General features: G+C 41.8%; 1 protein-coding gene across 2 annotated transcripts in view; it reads right to left on the minus strand.

Moving 5' to 3' along the window:
• Positions 1-246: 246 nt before the first annotated feature.
• The window catches only part of smad6b (SMAD family member 6b), a 54,757-nt gene continuing 29,988 nt past the window's right edge, over positions 247-25,015 (minus strand). The window contains exons 4-5 of one of the 2 annotated variants that reach the window (XM_034176408.1): positions 7,841-7,948; positions 247-1,170 (exon numbers count right to left, since the gene is read on the minus strand). In XM_034176408.1, coding sequence (XP_034032299.1) covers positions 629-1,170; positions 7,841-7,948 — 650 coding nt within the window. In that variant the 3' untranslated portion in view covers positions 247-628. The remainder of the gene's footprint in view (positions 1,171-7,840; positions 7,949-25,015) is intronic. The other variant, XM_034176409.1, reaches the window with a different exon arrangement.

Below are 25,015 nucleotides of genomic sequence, written 5' to 3' on the forward strand. Positions count from 1 at the left end.
AACCACTAAAAAGATAAAGAGGATACATTGCTGGAGGTTTTGTGTTTGGTTATTCATTTAGGAGCTGCGTTATGAAAATTTAGCAATTTTAAATAATAACGGCACAGGTCAAGGTCAAAGGCCAGCTCACCAGCGATAAAGAAGAATAATGCCGTCTGACCAATTTAGACACACAGTTTAACATATTATTAGAGACATATCAGATGCAATGCAAATAAGTGGATAATAATGCAAAACAAGCAATTGGAATTTATGCGAATACTTTATTATCAATGTGTGAATGGTGTTAGCTTTACGTCTGGATATTAATAGTATATGAAAACTATACATCAAATCCAGGCTTATCCTAATTTTGTTGTATAATTTCTCAAGTTGGTATTGAAAGATTCTTTATCTTTATATATATTTATATATATATATATATATATTTATATATATAATATATATAAGCCAAAGTGCATTTGAAGGTTTTCCTCTTGTCCGTATACACATTGCACCATACATAAATAATTACATTGTAAAAATGACTCCGTATTTACAAGTATAATATATATTTCATATAATATATAAAACTTTATATTAAATCTAGGTAGATGATATTTGGGAGTGTTTGTGGCGTCCATCTGTGTTATCTGTGGTTGTTGAGGAGGATTTCCAGCCAGCAGGGGCATGAGGTGATGAACTGTCTTGAGTAGCAGGGGCCCCAGCCTTTAGCAAAGCTGATGCGGACACTGTTGGGGTCGTAGGGTCCATCCAAGAGGTCAGGCTCTGTCGTATGCCTCAAGAGGCATGAACGTTCATAGTCAAACACCTTGATGGAGTAGCCTGGCATCACCTTGCGCACGACTAAAGTTCTGCTGTTGGGTACATCCAGGGTAGGGGAGTTGACAAAAATGGGATGGTCGCTGCGGTTATACGCCCAGACGCCGTCCGGCTCTTTGCTAAGTAGGATGCCGTAACCAATTTTGCCTCTCGTGCGTTGAACGGTGCTGCTCCGGTTTTCCAGGTTGAGCTGGCCCAGGCAGAAGCCCGTGCCCTGAGGTAGATCATAGAAGATGCTAACAGAGTGCTCGTACACTGTGTAGAGGCGGCCCACACGTGTGCGGTGCTCCCAGTACGCCACGTTACACCAGTAGCTCTGCTTAGGGGCATCAGGCGACATACTGGCATCTAGAAGAGAAAGAGAGAGAGAGAGAGAGAGAGAGAGAGAGTGAGAGACGGCCATTAAACAGAACATAAACAAAAGCAAACAGGGCTAGTCGAATGGAAGGCTTACGTTTTAAAGGATTAACTCTCACTTTTTATTGTTCACAGCAGATGGTTACACTATAAATACTGAAGGAGGCACTGTAGTGAAATCTAAGCCTTGTATAAATACCACTGCATTCACATCCTCCCCACACACACACACACACACACACACACACACACACACACACACACACACACACACACACACACACACACACACACACACACACACACACACACACAGGCTTCTATACATATCCCAGAGAGGTCACTCAAACCGTAGGCTTGCACTTCTCACCTCTGCCTCAAGAGGGCACTACAATGATTAAACAGAACTTCCCACTGCTGCTCACACATGCATTTTCTAAAGTTGTTCAATAAAATGAGTGTTGTAAATAGTCATATATTGATGTACTACACTGAATACAGATGTGATTTTTTTTCCCCTGAAAATTAGTCTTTTTTTGTATTAAAATTCCTATAAAAATGCTGCTTCAAAAAATAAATATAAAGTTGCAAAGTTGGTGTCTCATTGAAAAACACGTCTTTCCACTAAATCAGCTTGTTAGTTCCGTTTTCATGGCCGCAGTCTGTGAACTCTGCTGTGACAGGCCTCAACACTCCAAAGTGAGTTAATGCTCCCTCGGTGGACTTCTATCTTCACATGCGGAGCAGGCACACTGTGCCACCGAGCGCTTTCAGAGGACGCTTCGGGCCGCGTGGCTCATAACTGTCAGGTGTTTATATTGCACATAAAACCTGCGATGTGATGAGAGACGAGAAAAGTGGCTGGTGGGGATGAGGGCTTGTCAAAGGCCAAAAAAAAACAGCACCGACTTCCCTCTTTTGCTTCTTCCTTCATCATGATTGCATTCCAGAAGAACAGGGAGGGGGTGCAAGGAGAGCCCCCACCCACCCACCCATCCAGCTCTTCCCCCTGCTGCGGACCCAGGGACGGCATTCAGCTCCCTGACAACTTAGCACAAGCCCGTGACCCCCTGACCCCTCAGCCTTCATGCTATCAGCTCCCATTAACTCACACACAGAGTGATGCCATTATTTTGCTTCAGAGAGTCTATTGGCACAGAGGATTTAAAGCCCGGGCCTGTGGCCCCATTCCTTTCAGTCTCTCTGCTCTCAGGGCTTAATGACTGCCTGCCCCATTAACAAACGCCTTTAAGGTGGAGCATCACAGCTCCACGCTGCCAAAATAAAATGCTCGACTCACCTCCCACCCAACTAAACCTTTCTGCTGAGTGACCCGCACTAGTAAAGTTTATGCAAAGATGAGCAAAAATGTTGCAGAGACGACGTGCGCAGACAAAAAAAGCCTGCTGGTTGAAGGCTCCCTGTGTAGTGGAGGGGGAGGAGTGAGTGGGGGGGGGTCGCTGCAGACAGGCTCTCTCTGTGTTTGCGCACACACTGATAGCTGAAATGACCCCCCTCTCTTCGGGGGCCCCGACATGCATGTGTAGGGTTGCCAACTCTCTGAAAAATAAATAAGGGACACCTCACCGCCAGGGCCGACCGACCATTACCTTCACCCTTCCCAGCGTCTGTGTGAAATGATTTTTAACCATTTGACTGTTGACTTGACCCTGAATTTAAGTAGATGCACACATGCATTTGTTCTGATATGAACACGTGGAAATTATTATTTAGCTATTTATTTTTAGTGCAAAATAAATTTTCACTCACAATTTCAATGAGCATTCTGTCCTGCTTCAAAGCATAAAATAAAAAAAATCTTTAAAAAAAATCTTTCTCTGTAGTGCTTAACTTAAAATTGTATGAATTAACAAAAAAAAAACCAATAGAAAATTTGCATCATCCAAAACAATGTAACAGTGCACATTTACATATTTAGTGTAATAAAAAGTGCAAAAAATAAAGTCTGAAAAGTAAACAATATTTACAATACTTAGCTGTTGTCGCGCACCTTTTCCACCCAGCCTTTTTCCTTTTCTCATTCGCCCCTATATTTTTGCATTCTTTTTTGTTTGTTTGTTTTTTTAGGAGGAGTAACAACGTTACAGACATTGCTGTCCGTAGGCATATCTGCAGTGCCAGTGTCGGTGTCTGCATCGATTCGATATCTGCCATGCTGCTTTGTTATTGTCGTCCAGCGACCGTCGTCGGCTCATGACGTCGGTATCTTCTTGCGAGCAGATGTCCCTTGACCAATGAGATAAGAGTGATTCTGTATCGTCAACTCGTGTCTGTCAGCTCATTGGTGAAAAGCAGGAGAGAGGCTGGGATCAAATTTACCGTAAGTTTCCATATAAAGTGCCAGTCAACTCCATTGACATTTTACAGACTTTTTGATTCTCACAGAAATACGGGATAAACTGCGTCCCGTTTCAGGTCAATACGGAACGCACACGTTTATTTCCAAATAAGGGACGATTCCGTTTTTCAAGGGACGGTTGGCAACCCTATGCATGTGCCATTAGTGAATTCCACACACCAGCTCCTCCACTCACAGCTCAGCGTTTTACTGTAGCTTGGCTCCGCCGCACAAAGAAACGCACCTCCAACGTGTTTACGGCCCGCTATTGTCTCAAATCAAATGGAGCCCACACATCAAGATAAACTCACTTTGAAACTGTCTACACGAACAACAACAAAAAGACCAAATGGCAACATCTCCTGTTTTTGACATTAGGAGAGCAAAACAAAAACAACGGGGGTCTAACTTTCTCACGCAGCCTGGAATGAAGGTGAGCGGCAGCGCCGGCGGAGCGGGGACAGAAAGGAACTCGACAAAGCTGAGAAATGTAGCTAACGTGGAGTCTGAGGAAGACAATGAGCGCACCGTGAGCCAGGCCTTTTCCTGCCACTCTGTTGTGTTGAGGGTCTTTGCGTGCCTGCGTGCACGTGTCTGTGGGAGGAATATCAGCCAGCGTGTTTGTGTTTTTGTGCTGATCCTGTGTGTTTTGGCTGGGACAGCCGAGGCGGGGGCTCCGCGAGAAAACCTCACTGCAATCTCTTTAACAGAACACAACTACAGCTGACCTGCAGACTGTTTGAACAACTTCACCTCAACCGTGTTGAGGCCATTCCTCGAGGAACGCCAATAATTTGGGCAATAATAATCGTCAAGGCACATTTTCCGATGATTTATTTCATCTGTGGTGCTATAACAGCAGCACAGAGGATAGGCACTAACGCACCGAGAGGTGGCCCGCGCAGCCTGAAGCCTGGTTTCTATAACTGCATTGTTGCACGCCTGCCCTGTCTTGAGGGTTGTCTTGAGGGATACGCACGCCTACTCGCATTCACGGTTCCCTGCTGAGGTCAGTGTCACACAAAGTAAAGACTCACCCTCAGTCTGTTGACACGCATGCTTTTTTTTAAACTGTGACCATAAGAGGGCGCTGTGATCTACTGGAAATACTGCGCGACAAAAGCTGGTGACATTCAAGTTGTTTAGGTTTGAAACTGTGTAGCATTTAGCTCATGCCTCTGGATCCTCAGCCTTTGAGATTAGGAGACGACTGGGAAGATCTCAGGGAGTCATAAGGTCATTGGACACAGGTGTTTTAACAACGCTTATATCTTTTTTTTTTTTTTTTGATGGCCAAAATAATTTTATCCTCCCGTGATTGATTAGGGCCCAGTGAAAGACTGGCGTCCTGGCCAGGGTGTACCCTACCTCATGCCCTATGACCCCCTGTGACACTTGATTGCAGTAAAAGGTTACAGAAAATAAATGAATGAGTGAATTATTGATGAGCCATGACTGTGTGACAACTGGGCCTCAATGATGGAGGAACACCTGATGTTCAGTCAGTATGTCTCTTCTACTGCAATGTTCTATTCTGGTCCAGCATTAGGGGTCACTAATTGGTTCAAAATGCTGTTGCCAGAATTTTGACATGAAGCAGAAAGTTTGACCACATTACACCAATTACACCTCCCTTCATTGGCTTCCTGTCTCTGTGAGATCAGATTTTAAGGTTCTATTACTAACTTATAAAATTATACTTATAAAATTATGGTCTAGCGCCTCTCTACGTAGCTGACCTAATTACACCCTGCGTACCAGCCCATGCTCTGCATTCTCAGGGCTACTTTGTGTCCCTAATTTGGGACAACTGAAAATTGCAGTATATACAGAGTTTAATACAGTACTAGAATGCACAGCAAAGAAGAAGGCTACGGAATAACAACCGGTAAGCTTCGTTGGTCTCAGATGAAGCCCACACAGAAGAAAAAAATAGCAGTGCCTTGACTGGCCGCTTGACGCTGGTGCCAAATGCGAGCAGGTTCCCACTGAAGTCCATGTTAAAATGTCCAAATTTAGAACAGAAATAAACATGTTTACTGTCTGGTAGAAAAAAACAGTTTTGGTCTCTACACTGAAAACAGAACCAACTTAAAAATCTGTTTCAACTGGTAACACCTGAACGAATTAAGATGTTTGAACTTAATTAGAATTGATATTGTTAGAATTGATCTAACTTAACAAAGTTAGATCAATTTTAACTTCGTAACTTAAGTTCAAACAACCTAATTCATGTAGATGTTACCAACTGAAACAATTCAATTAAGTTGGTTCAACTATTATCTTTATTCAGTGTATGTGGTTTCCACTTCCATAACAATTGTACAGGGTTGATTCTTGTTCTAACTTCTTTAAGACATTTTAAGTCATAAAGTTATGCATAATTAGGGGAGTGGTCACATTGACTGACAGCTGCTGAGAAGAGCGCCTCAAACTTTCATTGTGTCGACCATTTAGAGCATTTTGTTACAAATAGCTGGAAGAATATTGCTTCTTGTGTGGTGAAACGTCATAATGGATCATTTAAAATGTCCCTGCTGCAATGTTCATTCTCAGTGAAAACGGCATTAGCACTTTTAGCAGCTATCAGTAGCTACATCCATTAGGTCCGATTAATGCAACCAAATAACCAAACTAAGGTTAGCCTGTTAGCTCAGCTGGTTTGGACTCAAAAAGAGGAGCACATTCAGGCTTCTTTCATCATATACTGAGCCGCCCGTGCTCCACCCTTTTCTCCATTTATGGGCTCCCCATCATTTAGGCTAAGTCGCTGCGATCAACGTTGCCAACATGGAGATGCCCGGATATTGTAGTATATATATACAGTCTATGAGAAGAAGCCAGGAATTTTTGCCTGTTAGCATAGCATCTTATTTCTGTGTAGATGAAATTCATCTGTAGGGTTTTTTTTTTATGTTTAACTTATCAAACTTCTGAATTTCACCATTAATTTATTGCGGCTCAAACTCACTGTGCAGCAGAGAAGACATGCAGTTAGTTAGAAGATAGCAGGGGTGCACATAAATGCATCCAAAAGCCTCTGAGGCCTTTGATTACCCATAAGTCTTTCTTCTATGTCGGCCCAGACTGAAGCTGACATGCGGCAGTGCAATAGCAAAAACAGACCTCAAGAAGTTTTCTTTGAATTTAAAAAGTACCTGAATTCCTCTAGAAATGCATTCATTTTCTTAACCAACTTATTCCAGTTAAGTGTTACGGTGGGGGCTGGAGCCCATCCCAGTGACCAGTCTGTTGCAGGGCTGACACATATAGACAGACAAACACATTCACACCTACAGGAAATTGTAGTTTCCAATTAACTTAACCAGCATGTCTTTGAAACTGGGAGGAACCCGGAACACCTGCAGGGAACAACGCAAACATAAACAGAACATGCAAACTCCACAAAGCAAGGGCCAGATCGGATTCAAACCAAGAACCTTCTCGCTTTGCAGCAACCGTGCTAACCACTAATCCACCATGGTGCTTGTCTGCAGAAACATCAGCAGAATATTCATATTTTTGCCAAAATACAGCCAAATATACAATATTCCCTCTCGTTGAAGAGCTAAATGGGGGAGTTTGAAACACCACATCTTCCATTTCTTTTCTGATGGTTTAATCAGAAGAAAAATAGGCAGAATATTCTTTATGACAGTATTTGATAGCTGTACCTCTGCAGCACAGTGAATACAGTCTTTTACACCAGATCCCAAACAGCATCAGCGTTTGAGTTTTTTTAATTTTATTTTTGTGTAAATAATACTTCCCCAATTGTGTTTTGCTGCTCTTTAAATGTAGCTGTTTTAGATAAAGGAGAATGAAGGCGAGCTAAGTCAATAATTCAAAGTTAATTAATAGCATGTGAACAGGGTGACACACAAGCCAAGACTCAAACCGAAGCCTTAACATCAGACCTGAGGCGATACGGCACGGGCGTGTGTCCCCCTCCGCTCTGACCACAGCACAGACACCCAGCTTTCTTCTACTCTGTGTTGGACTTTCAGAGGGTCTGCTCTGGGTGGAGCCAAGACGAGCTGGGAGCAATTACTGTGTTCTGCATCCATTTAACCCTGCCACCTTTTAAAAGCTCTGTTTACCCATTAGAATAGTAGCATGTGTTATTATTGTTATTTTATTCTCAAAACCCTCTGCTCTTAGTGTCAGTCTCAGAGTCGCAGGGCGCTGCCACATTATAATGGCGACACTTCTCTTAACGCAGTGAGAGAAGTCAACTTGATGGGGTTAATTAACTCAAACGTGTTACATATTCAGGCGTGCATCAGAAAAGTGTAAAGGTACCTTGACACTTGCATGCATTTTGGCTCCACTCTTCCGTGCAATTCATCGTGATGATGCCACCCACTGTGTTCCCAGCTGGATGTTGCGCTTGGGAGCTGGATGCTGCATCTATCAAATAATTATTTCGTAGCAGATTAGTAATTTTTTCTCAGAGTTTGACTGATGAAAACACCTCGAATTGCTTCCTGAATCACAGAGGACCGTTTCAGCAGCAACTTTTTTCTCTCTCTCGCATGCGCTTCATGAGGTGGAGAACACATCTGGAATAGTCTAAAAGGTAATTATTTGTAATATTTATATTGTAATGGCTTGGTAAAACAGTTGCATGTTCATTCCTTCTTATGAGTAGCTGTAAAATTATGTTTATGATAGATTTAGCATGTTGTGCAGATGCAATCACTCGCACTGACACTCAGTGTTTTTAATTGTTTTTTAAATGTTCACGTGAAGTTCATGTAATTAACACGTGACAGAGATTTTGAACATTTCAAAGTTTTCTTTGCGCACTTGCACGAAGCCGCGCACAGTTTACAATGGCTGACAATGAGTTTACAACACATTTACTCTTTGGAACAGTAGATTGTGTACCAGTACGTGGATCAAATTCATGCACGTGTCAAGGCACCTTTAAAGGCAGCCTTGGATAGCTGTACCTGCATATACAACAGTACAGGTTCAAGCACAAACACAATCACACAGGAAATGCGACTCCAGCAGGGGTCATTTGATGTGCAGTTTGTTTTCCATAACAGCCCCCAGCTCCATAGAAACCATGTGAACATGCTGGTTTTTCTGTTTCTCTGCAGCCTGCCTGACATCATGTCGCAAACACAGGACAACTGATCTGTCAACAAACAAACTGTTTTCTGGAACTCAAGAAGCAAACAATACATGTTTCTTTGTCTGCGGAAATAACGCAAATGTCAGAGGTAAGGAACTACGGCTAATTATTATGCACTGAAAGCACAGAGGTGTGTTTATATAAATAATGTGGTTGCTACCAGCAGAAAGCATGATAAATACTGATTGTGACTATGGAGGTGTAGAACAATAAGCAGAACAGGCCTGTAAACATGCATTTGAACACTTTAAATCAAATTGAATTGTACAATTTGTTAAATAACAAGAGTATATAAAACAAAAATTTACATTTGTTAGAATTCAGTTTATTTATTTAGCAGCAAATCACGTCACTTCAAAGTGTGAAGTGACGACTGGCCATTCCCAAACGTAAGAACACACTTTGGATTCTGAAAATATTCGGACTATGCAAAGCTTTAATTGCAGTTTTTATCAAATTTGTTATTTCCCTATATTTATAATTTGTTATGTTAGATTACATAAATGAAGAATAATACATCATTTAAATCTCACTGATTTGTTTCATTTTGTCTGATTATACTTTAAAAATCATCATGAATATTTTGTGCAATTTTAAGATTTATTACAACAGTCATAATTAACTATGTTTTAATTTTTTTAATGATCTCTCACAGAACACCTGCAGTACCGTCACAGCCAACTAGGTAGCTGCTGCCCACACTTTGGGAAGCATTGGTGAAGACTTTAGCCACCCCACGAGGAAGCACACTGACAACAGTGAACAGGAAAAAGTCCCTCAGGTGTTTTTTTTTTATTTTTTTAATATTATAGAAAGAAACCTCAAGCAGACCAGGCTCAGTGGGGTGACCATCTGCTATGGCCTTCGTAAGAAGTAACTTAGTAACAACTGCAAGACAACGAAAGAGCACAAATCTCAGCCAAGGTCACATACCACATAAAATCTGGATCCAAAATATGTTCCAGATCAAATTCAAAATAAAATTTTTTAAGACATTATCCATCTGCGCACCAAATGTCATAAATATAATCTCACAACATTTTCAATTAAATGTTGCTAAACATTTAACTCAAACATTTGTCTAGATCTCAGTTCCAAAATTTTATTACTTTTTTTCCTGGAACATTATCTGTCTGCTTACCAAATTTAATTGAAATCAGTTTATTAATTTTCAACTACCTCACAACGATGGGGTAGTTGAAAAGACAACAAAGTGATGATTCGACTCCAGATAAATTAAAAACAAAATATTTAGCAGTGGCTTTAGTTAGCATTGATAAACACAAAGAGAACAGTAAAGGGACTGCATTTCTATGGCACGTTTCCATCTGAAGCAGATGCTCAAAACACTACAAATGATGCCTCACAATTACATGTCAGCGTGCTGCCACGCAACGCTCACAACTGCACCATGGTAGCAATTTGGGGATTTAGAACATTGCCCAAGGGCCTTCAGCGATTTATCTGGTCTGATGAGGATTTGAACCGAGACTCCTCTGGTCTCAAGCTCACCACATTAACCATCACCTCCCCCCAAAAACAAGATATTTGTAGGTGTGCACAAAACTGGTGCTCATGGAGCTCATGCATCATGCTCATACAAATTAATGACGCAGAGGAGAAAACACTGAGAAAGTGCTTTTTGCTACAATCTGTTGTCATTGTTTTCCTGCTGAGAAACGATTCCCTCCATCTTCTGCAATGCATAATTTATATTTACACACGAGCACCATGAGCACCAGTTATGTCCACATGTGGATATGTGCTTGTTCTGCTGACATCTGCTATAAACCTGTAATCCAAACAAATGAAGTTAAACAAAACCTGAGTTCTGCGTGATGCAACCAATCATGGAATAATGTAATCGATTGTGGTTTAGACAGCTCAGAAACAGAAAAAGCTAGACTAAGTTCTGTATAAGGGCACAAAGAATGCTCTAAAATGTTTACTTAAAAAACTAACTCAATAAATACATATTCAACACAATTTTCCAAAGTTGGAGCCACAGGTTTTAATGCGGGGAAAAAGCAGACTGCTCTGCTATGAGCTCCTTGCACTTGAGTGTGAGTCTGGATAATTACTATTAAGTACACAGAAACAGGGCCTCAAAGGATTCAATGGCAATCTTTGATGATCATCGAGTAATGCGTTTAAAGACAGCATGAAAACGAGAACAAAAATGGGCAGCAGGAGAAGCAGAGAAGAGCTGCCCGGGGGTAAACACAGCTCCACAGCCTTTGAGTGAGATGAATGGGAGGCCGAATGTCAGGGACAGGCAGACAAACAACAGCTTCCCCTCCGTGCTAACATCTCCCCACCAAACTCCAGGGCCACCTCCATTATACTCCATCTCTCCTAATCCAGAGCCGGGTGCAGAGATTAACTCATTCCTCTACAACTTTTCTGTGCAGAACAAACTGTTGCCAGAGGAGAGCAGCAGCAGCCTCTTATCCTGTGCCAAGGATTAGATTCCCCTCTAGCTACTAGATTCTACCAATGAACCAAGAGGTTTGGAGGGGGGGCAACATGTGTATATTGGCATTTTTCCACCAGATGGTGCCAGCTCAACTTGACCTGGAACCAGGTGTTTCCTCTTCTACAACACATGACGTGGTAGTACCACTAACCTGTCTCATGCCTCATAACGTCATCTTCAAGAAGACACACCAAAGAAGAACACAACATATGCTAATCAGTGATTAGTTTAGCTTTGCCTTGTAGTACAGTGCAGACAGGGCTACAGTGGCAGGGTTGTTCAGAACAGATGCATCCACTTGTCCTTCCATCCAGAAATGGGATGTATGGGGTCTATGAGGGAACTGTTTGAGTTCCTCACCTCTTAGTTTTCTTCTGAGCCGTCAGTCATTGTGTTATGTGCTTGCTTAGTTGCAGTATTTCTGACAAATCCTTGTTGCACTTTTATTTATTTGTTCTTTATTTGGTATGGCCAAAGCAGATGGTCCCTGTGTCTAGTCTGCTTGAGGTTCCTTCCTATAAATGAGTTTTTGTCCTTCCACCGTTTCCATCATACTTGCTCTAGGGATGGGTCAGGTTCCCTGGATGTAGTATCTTGGGGCAACTTGTGCTGTGACTTAACACTATATATATATATATATATATATATATATATATATATATATATATATATATATATATATATATACACACACACACACACACATATACCCCGCCTCTCTCCCAAAGACCACTGGGATAAACTCCAGCTCCACCATGACCATTATCTTGAATAAGTGGGTGTAGAAATAAATAAATGAATGTCTTGTGACTCGCACATGATGCAGTAATAGTGACCATTTTTAAGACACTTTTTGGTACTGCCTCAGTATGCTTGGAAACCAAGGTAGAGGTTATACCAAAAATAGGGCCAGGTAGCAGGTACTAGGCACCAGGTTTGGGTTAGGCTTAGATTCCAGTCAAGTAAAGCAGCTACCATACAGGAAAAAAGCATTATAAGGTATACAGTACGTGTGGAGTTATGGAGGAGGGTGTAAGTTTTACATGTCGATGTTTTGATTGTGCTACATGATTGAACAAAATCCGCATTTCTAAAATTAACCTGTTCAGATGCCACCACCTCCTCCCCCTCTCAACATTTGTCTGAGTTGAAGCTCCTTGATAGCTAAAACAAAACAGAGCGAAACCAAAGGCTCTCCCCTCCTGTTCCAAGCATGGTATGGCTTTAATTCTGAAGACAGGGCTCCTGTAGGCTGGCTGCAACCCCCGAACAGGCCACATTTAGGCTGGCGTCTGAGCTATCACCGCCATCAAAGTCGGCTTTATCAGACAGACATGCTAACTGGAGCTGCTCCTATATGACTATGGATTTTTCTCCCCGAGGTCTGCTCTTTCTCTGCCGAACAGATAGAGTGAGACAGATAGAAAGAGAGAGGAAGAGATATGTGCTGGGAGAAAAAAAAAAAACTGCAGGGGCACAGTGCTGAGAAACTGAATCCAGTCACCCAGCCTCGCTGGTCACAATGGGAACTCTTTACATTGTCATCTACTTCCTCTCCACTTTCCCACTGCTGCTGTTTCGGGATGACCCCTCAAGGGAGGAAACGAGCTGTACCCTTGATAGCAGATAACTAACACAATCCATAAATTAAATCAATAAACAACACAGGGTGTAAAAAGCACAGGAGGCGAAGAAGGTTAATAAGGAGGAGCTGTCCAGGCGTGCAAGTATGAGACCGTGAGTTTGAGGGAGAAGCTTTGTTTGAATTAAATAATTCATTCTTTTTTCTTTTTTTTTCAGTGGAAGAAAATGCACTGCCCATTTTCTCCAAATATCCATGTTAGAGACTTCAAATACAAGTCTGTGATGGCTGGTACCACAGTGAGGCCTGTAGGAATCCTTCAGGTCTGAACTGTGGGAGATGTTTATGGATGTCATATGTGCAGCCGCTGTCAAAGGGCAGCGTCTGAGAGAGCGAGCGGTGCAACACTTAAAGCCAAACACTCAGTGAACACCCTGCTGGGTGGCTGTGCCCTTTCACCTCCTCATACAACCTATCTGTTTGTACGTGTGTGTGTGTGTGTGTGTGTGTGAGGGAGGTTCGAGCCAAGTCGGCTGGAGCATTTGAGAAGACGAAATCCTGTGCATTCCTGAACTCCCCCCTCCTCTCTTTATGCCTCCTACCTTCCTACTCGAGTGAGGAGGGAGGTGAACGTGTTCGTGTGTGGGGGGGGGGGGTCAGCAAGAAGGTTGGTTGCTCACATGGCACATAAAGGGGGGCAATGATGTTGCAAAAATCATAATACATCATCAAGTACACTGCTGTTTAGTTTTGTGATAAATAGAAGAAATGTCCCATTTAGACTGGACTCATAACACCTATGAAGAGACACAGTGGTAAGTAATGCCTGGTTCACACACCAAGATTTTAAAATTGTCGGTAGGTTTTTAATACCTGAGAGACCCCACACATGGCGATTAAAAAAAAAAAAAAATCAGATATAACAGTTTTGGTGGTACAGTGTGTGGTGTGCAGCCACACGGTAAAGACAACACACCACACACGAACGGATTTCACTCACGAACAGTCCCAGGTCAGACGGGAAATCTCGCAAAACCTCTCGAGATTAAACGTGACTTCGGAGTAAACAAAAGTGGACAAGGAAGAAGCAATTGCGATAGTTTAATTACTTCTAACTGAGAAAATACGATAGAAAAAGAAAAGCTGTTTGTAAAAGGAGTGGAGACAGCGCGAGCACCGGACTTTCTGGTGCGCCATGACAGCTGTTTTGATTTTGGATTCCCTGCGTGCATCCATCACCTCACTTTCTGATTGGCTACACGTCACATTCAACAGGCTGTGTGCTCGTTTGTGCTCGGGTCCACCCCACACGCTGGGCCAAGACAATACAACGTGTTGAATATTCTGAGTGGTGCCGACGTCCTTCTGAGCAGACTAGAGCACGATGACCACACACAGCAGGAATATCTGATACGATTATTTTTAGAGCCATCATGATAGTCGGGGCTTCCTAAAGTTTGTCGGAAGGGGAAGATCGGGTCAGAAATCGGCATAATTATCTTGCATTGTGAACCAGGCATCAGACCCTTCAGCTGCTGCGTTATTGGTTTAACTCGGGTTCACCATGGCAGATCCAAGGTGAATCTGCATGTTGATTTGGCACAAGTTGTACGCCGGATGACTTTCCTGACACAACTCCACATTACATGTGGAAATGTGGTAAGGGTGAACCCTGCCACATTTTGAACAGGGGTTTGAACCGGGAAATTCTGCACTGAAACCAAGCGCACCAACCACTTGGCCACCACCCCTGTGAAAGACGCACCTGTAATCAGCCTCAAATCAGGTCAGCCACAATGTATAAATGATATTTATTTATTTATTTCATGATAGAAAAAGAAAAGCATAAACTATTCTCAGTCAAAACCTACACGGCACAGAAAATTCCAAAATGAGATCTATGGTCAGACAGATGCTGACATGCAGCTATAAAAGAATGTTGACTGTCGCCAAGCCCCAACCTCTGGTGCTTAAAAATGAAGCCAACGGGGACATGCCAAATCTTGCAGTTCTGGAATGGCCACTTGAGGCTACTTCCTATAGATGTCATGCTCATATCTCCAACTTTACAGCAGAAGTTAACATGTTCACAGCGTGGCACCAAAGCAAGCAAACCAACAAAAAACAAAACACAAGAGGAAAATTTTTGTATTACTCATTAGTTTAAGGTCCGAGGGCATTTTTTGGACAGTTCATTCGCCTGGCATAAGTGTTTTATTATTGCTGTTAATTGCTCTTCCTGCATCCCAAAATCAAGTTTTATGTGCTTTCAGAATATATGTTTTTGTTGTGTTTTAGAAGTGTAATAAAGGTTTACAATCAAAAATAGGCAAGGAAAAAATAAAGCAAAAAACAATTTTCCACACACATTTATTAAAAACACACAGCAAACTATAATAAACAACTGTTTTGACACTTTATAAAGGTAATTTGAGGTCTTGTGTGAAAGACTGACCAACAAAAAGGTTCAAACAATAAACACAAATGCACATTTTGAACAATATATACAAAATGGTCTATGCATTTTGTTGTCCATTGATATGGTAAACAGTGTTTTACGCAGAGAAAGCAACAGAGTTATCCAGTAACATTCACATGCAAACTAATGGAGCAATCCTGATAGTTACACACTCTTTGTCTGAGCACGTGAGATTGTCATCAGAGGCTCTCCGTGTGCTCCTGCTTTCACTGATCGCTGTGCGTAATGGCGCAGGGCACACTGAGTATGTACTAATAGTATGTACTCATTGGAGCACCCAGGGGGCTATTCAAACAGGCCAACTAGTAACATATCACTCCTGAAAATGATCTTTGGCTTTTCACGTGAGGTATATCTGCCCTACGACTGGATTTTGGAAAACCATGTGACAGTGAAGCAATTCCGATTGGACACTCACATTGCGCACGTCATCACACAGCTTCAATGAGGAGTACAAAGATGGCTGATGGCTGGCTCGCAAGGCCGCGGAGTTAATTTTTCAGCAAAAAAAAAGTAAGTTTCTATCTCATATCATTAAAACGTTATTTAGAATTTAGTAAAGCTTGGTCTTAGCCATCGTATACGACGGCATTGGCCCCAGAGGGTTAAGCCATAATGTTACAAATAATTAGGGGTGCGTTTCTTTGAGTGACAGCGAGTTTTCCGGCAGCCCAGGGCCTCACTAGTAGATGCTGCTAGTTGCTCTGAACTCAACCATGTTAGTCCTTTCTGAGCATTTTATCACAAATATCTGATGTAATATGGCTTGCTATGTAGTTAATTGCACAACTGAACCATCTAAGACCATCTCCAGTGTTATTGTTGAGTGAAATTTTAGTATTATTTAATTTGCATGTTGTATTTTCCTTTGCTAAAGTACATCCATTCCTACATTTAACTGCCTGCAACACATTCCAAAAAAAGTTGTGACAAAGGCAATTTATTCTAGATTAAAGGATTAAATCATCACTTAGGTGATGGATACAAGAACATTTCTAAGTTACTGAATATGTCTTAGACCTCCGTTACATCAATAAATGAAGAGTTCAGATGCAAAACCCAGTAAGTATTTTTTTTTAATGGGGAAAAATGCAGTTGAAAATGGTGATTTAAAGGAAACCATATTCGGAAATGTAGACTCTCATCAATAAAATGAAAACAGTTTGTTCAAATTCTTTCATATTTTGCACACTGATGGTCCCCTTGACAGCCAAGTACATGTTGGCCTCAACTAAAAATTTATGGTTTTGGAGATACTGGGTTTTGCATTTGAACCCTTCAAATAAGAAATGGAAACAATATAGTACTGTATGGTAAAACTATGTTAAGCAGGCAGTTCTCAAAAATTGATTGACCATACTGGAAGGAGACCAGTGAGGGAAGCCACCATGACACCCCTGTCAGCTGTGAAAGAATAACAAGCTTCAGTGGATGTGAGTGGAGAAACTTGGATTGGTGCAACATTTTTTTTTTTATTTAAACAGGTTAGTCCCATTGAGGTCAAAATCTCCTGGACAATTATAAAGTTTTCAAATCACATGACGTGCATGTCTTTAAATGTGGGAGGGAAACCCTCACAAACACAAGGAGAACATGCAAACTCCACACAGAAAGGCCACGGGTGGGAATTGATCCCATGACCTTCTTGCTGTGAGGCAACAGTGCTAACCACTAAGCCACCGTGCTGCATTACATTTATCCTGTTGCTTTAATTAAACATTTTGAGTGTAGCTTCACATATGTGGAAGTTGTGACCAATCCAGTGTCTGGAGATCACCGCTCAGAGCGGCTACAGTCAGTGTATTCCTAAGAGTTTGTTGATAAGTGATTTTAAACATACCAAATGGCAAACAAGAGGTTTATGCTGTGTGACCAATTTAAAACGCCAATTAAAATGTTTCCTTGTGGTGGGACTCAACATGAAAGTTTCTTGTGAAAAAATTTTCAGCCCAGCACAAACCTTAAAAATTAACATTTTTTTCCAAGTTAATCTTTTAAACATTTCCTTCTTTTTCAGTCTGTGTTAAGAAAGCAACGTTCTGCACAGATGGAGGAAACACACTTTAGCAGGGTTAATGTCTCAAACTACGCCAAAAGCTTGATTTCAAATGAACAAAAACAAGAAACTCTGTTTTTTCAACTTATATTAGTCCGACTAATTTAAGGCGAAAGGTAGGTATTTGGTTACCACAGCGCTGGAAGGTGGAGCAGCTATGATGGACAGAGTTGCCGTTCAAACAATGGTTTCCTATTGATCGGCCCAGTGGATCAGAGTCTGAGAGGAGAATGTGTTCTGTCAGGATAATGTGGCACCAGAGTTTCTGTTTCAATCACAACACTTGCTGGGCTGTAACTCACACTGCTCCACCGCGGGCATCCAGACACCAGCTCCCCAAACAAAGACAACTGTTTCCCCCATCTCTGACAAGTCAGCCTGTTCACAACAAGCAAGACATTCATTAAAAATGCAGGAGTGAACATTTCCAATAATTCACAAAGTCCTTCCCTGTCAACATCTGCAAAAAATCTCGAAGCTAAAGGGAATGGCAGGATTTCATTAAGTAAATTATGTGCTGGCAGTCACTGAGAGGGGAAGAGGGGGAAGCTACAGCCAGACCTCTAATCTAAACCGTACCCTGAAATGCGACAGTCTGACTGCACACAATGATCCGCACGGCCAAGACTGTGTACATGCACACAAATAGAAGCATAATGAAAGCAAAAAAAAAAAAAAAAAAAAACCTAATAGTCTCTGAGGTACAGCTGCACGATATGCCATTTTAGCATCGTCACGGCGACATGCACATGCACGGTAATCACGTCGCAGGATGTGCGGATGTGCGATGACAACCATCTTCTTTGTTGCTTGATTTTTAAAAAAACGCAAAAACTGACTCACCAGATTGGATTTCCATGTAATAAATATATGTAGTCTCAACTAAATTAAATTAAATTTTCTTGCATGGATGTGCTTTATTTGAGTTGGGGCTACATATATTTATTAGATAGAAATCCTGCACATAATTTAATTGAGTTCATCCAATGAGCCATTTTTTTGAGTGCATCTTCCATAAGTAATGTAAAAGGTAAGTCTGTCTAATAGAATTTACTCTAATTTAAGAGTTCTTGCATAAACGGAGGTTTGTTTTTTGCTCGTGACATTCAGCTGCTGGATGTCAAGTTAATTGCAAGTTCTCACAAATGTCAGGTGCTTGTCTGTGTGTGTCAATGTTAAATTCTTGGGAAGGAGATTCTGGGATATACTGCTCAACAATCCCACAAAAGCTAATTCAAAAGTAAAAATGGCAGAACTGTGATGAAAATGAGTGAAATTGGGAAAACGCTGAAATAGCTGCAAAACAAAATCATTAATTGCATAGACAGTGTTGCCAACTTAGCAACTTTCTCGCTAAATGTAGTGACAATTCAGACCCCTCTAGTGACAACTTTTTTTTTTTTTTTTTTTCAAAAAAGCGACTAGCAAGAAATCTAGCGACTTTTCCTGGTGTTATTGGAGACTTTTGGAGACTTTGATGTGAAAACACATATTTCTCCTCAATGAGCAGCCGGTGTTGGCGTGGGACTGGGCCCCTCCCCCGTCCCAAAGCACTCACAGGAGACCGCCCCTCTCCTCCACTCGCACGGAAAAGGAGGCAGACAACCAGCCGTGAGTTACCCCATTTCACTGGCTGAGAGCTCCTTAGTGAGCACTTCTGATTGGCTCACACAGACGCAAAACAGACTGGTTCCCGCCTCCGTCTTTGCAACTGTGCATTTGTTTTGTTTTTTTGCCACATAAAATTACATTCATAAATCGTTTTTAGCCCAAGTACTGTGTTTTTTCACTGACACGCAAAGTGAAAACAAAACAGCAAAATAATAAATAAATGTCCCAATGTGTCATGTCAATTCCAGGCAGATTTTTTTCTTGGTCAAAAATAAATCACTGCACTAAATAACAGACTACGGAAGCCGACAGAGGCCCTTTTTGTAATACTTTTTTAATTCACCCTGTTATCCCAAGATAACGACATAATTAATTCAAGATCTCGAGAAAACAAAGCCTTTGTTTCGAGATCTCGAGAAAACACAACAATTATGCTGTGATCTCGAGAAAACAAAACAATTATTTCATGATCTCGAGTAAACAGCTGACAAATGGGTCATTCAGGTAGGCTATGCCAAGAGGCTTGTATGATGACTTCGGGGCTATATCTCATTTCCTCTGGGACCCCCCCCCCCAAGGCATCGAAGAAAGCCATTTCTGCTCTGACACAGGGGGGCGCAGGCAGCTCTGCTAGAAATCTCAGCTGTTTTCTCGAGATCATGAAATAATTGTTTTGTTTTTTCGAGATCACGTAATAATTATCTGTTTTCTCGAGATCACGGAATAAAAGTGTTGTTTTCTCGAGATCTCTAATTAATTATGTCGTTATCTCGGGATGACAAGGTGAATTAAAAAAGATTATATGAAGTCCTCTGTCGGCTTCTGTACCAGACTTAAGAAAACTAAAGTAAAATAAATAAATAACTCTGCTAGAGTGTCTTTGTGTCACTTTTGTCGGTTCCAAGACCAAGAAGTTCATTTGTAGTTCTAAACATATTTAAGATGTTTTCTGTTCTTTTTTTCCTACCCCGACGTTATTCCTCTCTCCTACAGCATCAATAACAATTACATGTACATGGCCAATTATGCAAATTAGGCGATGGCATAATTTAACGCCTTCTAGTGACTTTTAGAACAGCCAATAGCAGCTTTCCTTACTGAGGAGTTGGCAACAGTGTGCACGGAATCATTTTGGATGCCAAAACGATGATGTTGACCAAAAACAGGTAATTTGCTGCAAGGTCTTTACAAAGTGTACCAATTTATATGTTTTTTTTTCTTTGCAGATATATTCTGTACAAAATCTGCCCAATTATTGTAGAATTAGGCCCTATGTTCATATAGTTATTTCTTTCTGGGTGACAGCGTCTTTTTTTCCTTTGCTCAAAATGAGAATGGAGTGTATGCATCCGCGTGTAGGCACCTCCAGAAAAAAAAACAAAACGCTGCACCCACCGTCTTTTTTCAGAGCAGATCACTTTTTAGTGCTCCAGCTCCGAGCGCTTTAAGATGAAAATCCTTGAACTTTCTGAAAGACACCATGATGTTGTTGCAGTGCCTTTTCAGGCAAATAGGATGAGGTTTACCTTTGCTGATATGTCATTCAAAAGCTATCAAAAAGAGACAAACAACTCACACTTGGTCCTTTGCTGAGGGTGAGAACTTTTTATCACCATACATTATAAGATACTTGTTAACTCTTTGCTGTTTTCATAGAAACAAATCCCACAAGGAGTGATATTTTCCCCCCACTGTAACCGCTGAAAGTGGATGAAGCATTTGCAAGCGCTCTCTCAGTGCTTTTCCACCAGGAAAAAACAAAACTATAGTCTTCGTCATTCTTTCCAAATAGAGCAATTCAAGTTTTATGGTGTAAATTCCTGTGTTTTTTTTTTTTTTTTCAAATAATTGCAGGCTAAAATAGTGTTGCAATGTCAGTTTTTCTCCAATATCATGAAGCCAGTGAGATTTTTCATATTTAGTGCATTATGGCGGCACACATACTTGCCTAAGAAATAAAATACCTGCATGTGCACTGCTAGTCAGAACTGGCTACTACGCCATTGAACATAATAACAGAGGTGCGTCTTCGCCAAGGGAAAAAAAAAGATTTGTCAGATTTAAAAGGAAACAGCTTGCAAGAACAAGATCAAAAGCGCTGATTTATATCTGTTGTGTATGGACACATGTTACTACAAGGGAGTGAAATGAAGATACAACTTCAACAGATCAAAATGAAGATTCTTTAGCAAGAAAAGAGAGAAAATCAAGTAACTGTCTTTTTACATGTGCACAGCAGAGAAAATTAACCCCATACAAAGCTGTTCATCCATCCACAATGCATCCTATCCTTTCCCCGTGGCTGCAAAAGGCTTGTGTAGAGATGTCGAATGTCACTGGCCTCTACAGTTAATCCGCACTCGGCATTCTGGGGGCTCAAAGAATGCGCTGGCTATTCTGAGTTTTAAAAATACTGACAGCCATAGGTTCAGGCACAACTGTCAATGCTCCTCTGGGGAAGACGAGAGAGAGAGAGAGAGAGAGAGAGAGAGAGAGAGAGAGAGAGAGAGAGAGAGAGAGAGGAAAAAAATCCCAAATCTATTTTAGCCAGAAATATAACCACAAGCCTAAATCATAGCTAACCAAGTCCAAAGTCTGGATTTATAATTGTGGGTAAAATGGTAAAAAAATAAAAACAGCATCCACTACTGGCACCTCCTTTGCTAGCGCTTGCCAGCGTAGCACATTTACAGTGGCCAGCTCAAACGGAGTATTGTTCCCCCTCTCAGCCTTGAGAGAAGGCGCACTAAAACACGAAACTAACAGTTGGACATTCCATACATTTTTAATGGCACTGCACGCTCTTTATTTGTTACTGTAACCCCGTGCCCCGAGCTGAATGAATGGCGCTATTGGTGGAGGCCGGTGCTGAGCTGCGGTGTCGACAAGATGGCAACAGCAGCGGTCCCAGAGTACACTTTATTTGCCAAGGGAGAATATGGGGCAACAATTATAGTTTGAGCACACCTCCGGTTTCTATCTGTGTAGTGAGTCCTAAAATGAAACACTGTCCACCTTCTGTTTGTTGAGTATGGCGCGCCATGTGCACGCCAATCTGTGAGAGTAGACTTGTAGTCATGTATGATGGCAGAGAGTAATCTTTATCCGTGAACCCTTTAGAAGTTAGTCAAACACCCTGCGGCACTGGCACCACGCTGGCTTGCCAAGAGCAGACAGATAAATACTAAACTCAGCAGGCTAGTTTCTGTTGACATGTAAGGGGTTTCAGGCCTCTCCAAGGACTGTTTTAGATTAGCAAGGCCTCTCGCTCTGCACGTACAGGTCACATTACCTCATCACTTCATGGAGCTACGTCGCCATAGACAACTCAAAAAAAGCAACTCTTTAAGCTAAATTCATTGCAGAATAACGCATGCTTGTCTCAAAATTTTAACATATTACAGCGTTCTTACATCTAATTCCCTTTTTTGTGGCAGTAAACGGATACCACACGCCAAGCAGCGTGGCGATAACAGCTTCAAATTTCCACTTGAAGTTTCCAGGCATTTCAAAAATGCTGGAAAATAAACCAACCCTAAAAATCCTGAACTAATGAAACAGAAAACAAAACCGTAGCTGAGCGGAGCCAACTCACACACACGCACAGGCACACACACACACACACACACACACACACACATACACTTCTACGAGCCGCTTTTATTGTCAATTAATGCAATCATTTCTATAGCGCTTTTCCATCTGATGCAGATGCTCAAAGTGCTTTACAATGATTCCCCCCCTCCACACACACACACAAACTGATGTCAGGGTGCTGCCATGCAAAGTGCTTAACTGCACACAACATCAGCAACTTTAAGATTAAGGACCTTGCCCAAGGGACCTTAATGTTCATCTTTTCTAACCAAGGATCTTTTTTTTTTGCAGCGGTTCCCAAGGTGTGGGTCATGGCCAACTGGTGGAGTAAGGGGGATAGAAAATGGGGAGCTGAAGCCTGTCCCAGCGGTTACAGAGCGTGAGGCAGGATACACCCTGGACAGGACGCCAGGGGTTAGCAGGTCCACATATGGACAAACGCATTCACACCCACACGCCTATGTACATTCAATTTAAAGTTTCCAATTCACTTAATGTGCACATTTTTTGGATATGGGAGGGAGCCGGTGTTGCAGGCCGAACAGTCCCCCCCTAAAAATTGGTCCACCCTGCCTTCACTGCGCATATGTCATTTGTGACCACAGCAGCTTATCTGAGTCTCAACACCCAAAGCAATCAAAGGGAATAATGTGATTATTAACCATCAGATGACAAAGTAAAACCTGTAAATCATTGTAAAGTCAGTTTTAAGCAGAAATGAGGCAATAATTTATGAGTCGCTACTGAAGCTTTGGAATGACGGAGGCGCAGCTCCTCTGGCTGCTGCGCTCTGATCACTTCCTCCATCTTTTATTACAAAATAATGTGGAAATGATTGCTGTATCTGTCGCTGAGATAGGTGATAACTGGAGTGCAGTTTTAAGCAGAAACGAGGTGATACTCCATGAATTGATGCTGACGCTCAGAAATTACGCCCTTGACGCTCCGAAATGACGCGTGAGCAGTGAAGACAGGACAGACCGATTTTTAGGGGGGAACCATTTGGTCGGCAACACCGGAACACCCAGAAGAAACCCACAAAAACACAGGGAGCGCATGCAAACTCCACACAGAAGGTGAGGAACAGTGCTAACCACTAAGTCACTGTGCTGCCCTGGTGGGCCATGAAGGTACCAAATAAATAAATAAATAAAAACATCTTTGATTTCCAACTGTGCAATAAAGTTTGAAATTGCCCCCCCACCCCCCCAAATTATGATTATTTTAAAAATAAAGAATTATTAAAGATTATTTTAAAAATAAAGAAGTAATAAAACAAACATTTAAATAACATGTTGTTTTCTATACCCATCTATCGATTTTCTATACCTCCTTACTCCAGTCAAGGGTCATAGGATGTCAGTCTATCAATATTTTTATGGAAATATGTCATTGTCATAACATCAATCAAGGGTGGAATTAAAGGTTTGCAGCATTGTTAACTTTAGGAGCAACTCCTCCTGACCTCCATGTGCAGCTCATGTGTGCGATTAATCATCTAGGCTTGAAAGTATATGAAAATAATTAAAACTTGCTATTACAATTTTACACATTACATCCATGCCTTAAAATGAATTATTTTATCCAAACAGAGCTCTAAAAGCCAAAGGTATTTATTCAATTGCAAAATACAGCTGATGAGCTGGAACGAGGCAAAGTCTACTGAGACAACTACATCAAAGGTACTCATAGAGCACAGCAACGCCACAACCATACTTGAAAGTATTACTCTTGCAGAGGAAATGATTCAAGGACTTTTAAACAGTAAAGTTCATTCATTTTTATTCATTTATCCGTTTCCTGCTGCTTATCGAGGTCCAGGTCACTATGGCAGCAGACCAAGCAGCTCATCCCACAATTCCCTGTTGTTGTCCATTCAGCTGCTCCCACATTGTTCGGGGTTGCCACAGCGGATACAGCCAGAGCTGGCACAAATTTTACACCGAATGCCCTTCCTGATGCAACTCCAGTGTAACCTGGAGAAACACACACACACACACACACACACACACACACACACACACACACACACACACACACACACACACACACACACACACACACACACACACACACACACACACAGTGACTGGTGTTCCAAAGAGGTCTCCAATCCAAGTGCTAACCAGGTCCTGCACTGCTTAGCTTCTGAGATCCTACGGGATCAGGTTCACACAGAGCAGACCACCATCCCACAATTCTCTATTCTCTGTTAAATCCTCTAACTCTTCCTGGGGGATCCCTTCAGCGTATCCTGGGTCTTCCCCTGGGCCTCCTCCCAGTTGAACATGCCTACAAGACCTCCCTTGGGAGATGACCAGAGGACATCCTCACCAGATGCCCGAACCACCTCAGCTGGCTCCTTTCGATGAAGAAGCAGCAGCTCTACTTTGAATCAATTCTGGATGTTGGAGCTTCTCATCCTGTCCCTGAGTGTAAGCCCAGATACCTGACGGAGCATCCTCATTTCTGCTGCTTGTATCCAGGAGCTTGTAGTCAAGTTTAGTAATGATAAATTAATGAAAACATTTCC

Source organism: Thalassophryne amazonica, chromosome 8, assembly GCF_902500255.1.
Source record: "Thalassophryne amazonica chromosome 8, fThaAma1.1, whole genome shotgun sequence".
In the NCBI taxonomy this organism is placed as follows: domain Eukaryota; kingdom Metazoa; phylum Chordata; class Actinopteri; order Batrachoidiformes; family Batrachoididae; genus Thalassophryne; species Thalassophryne amazonica.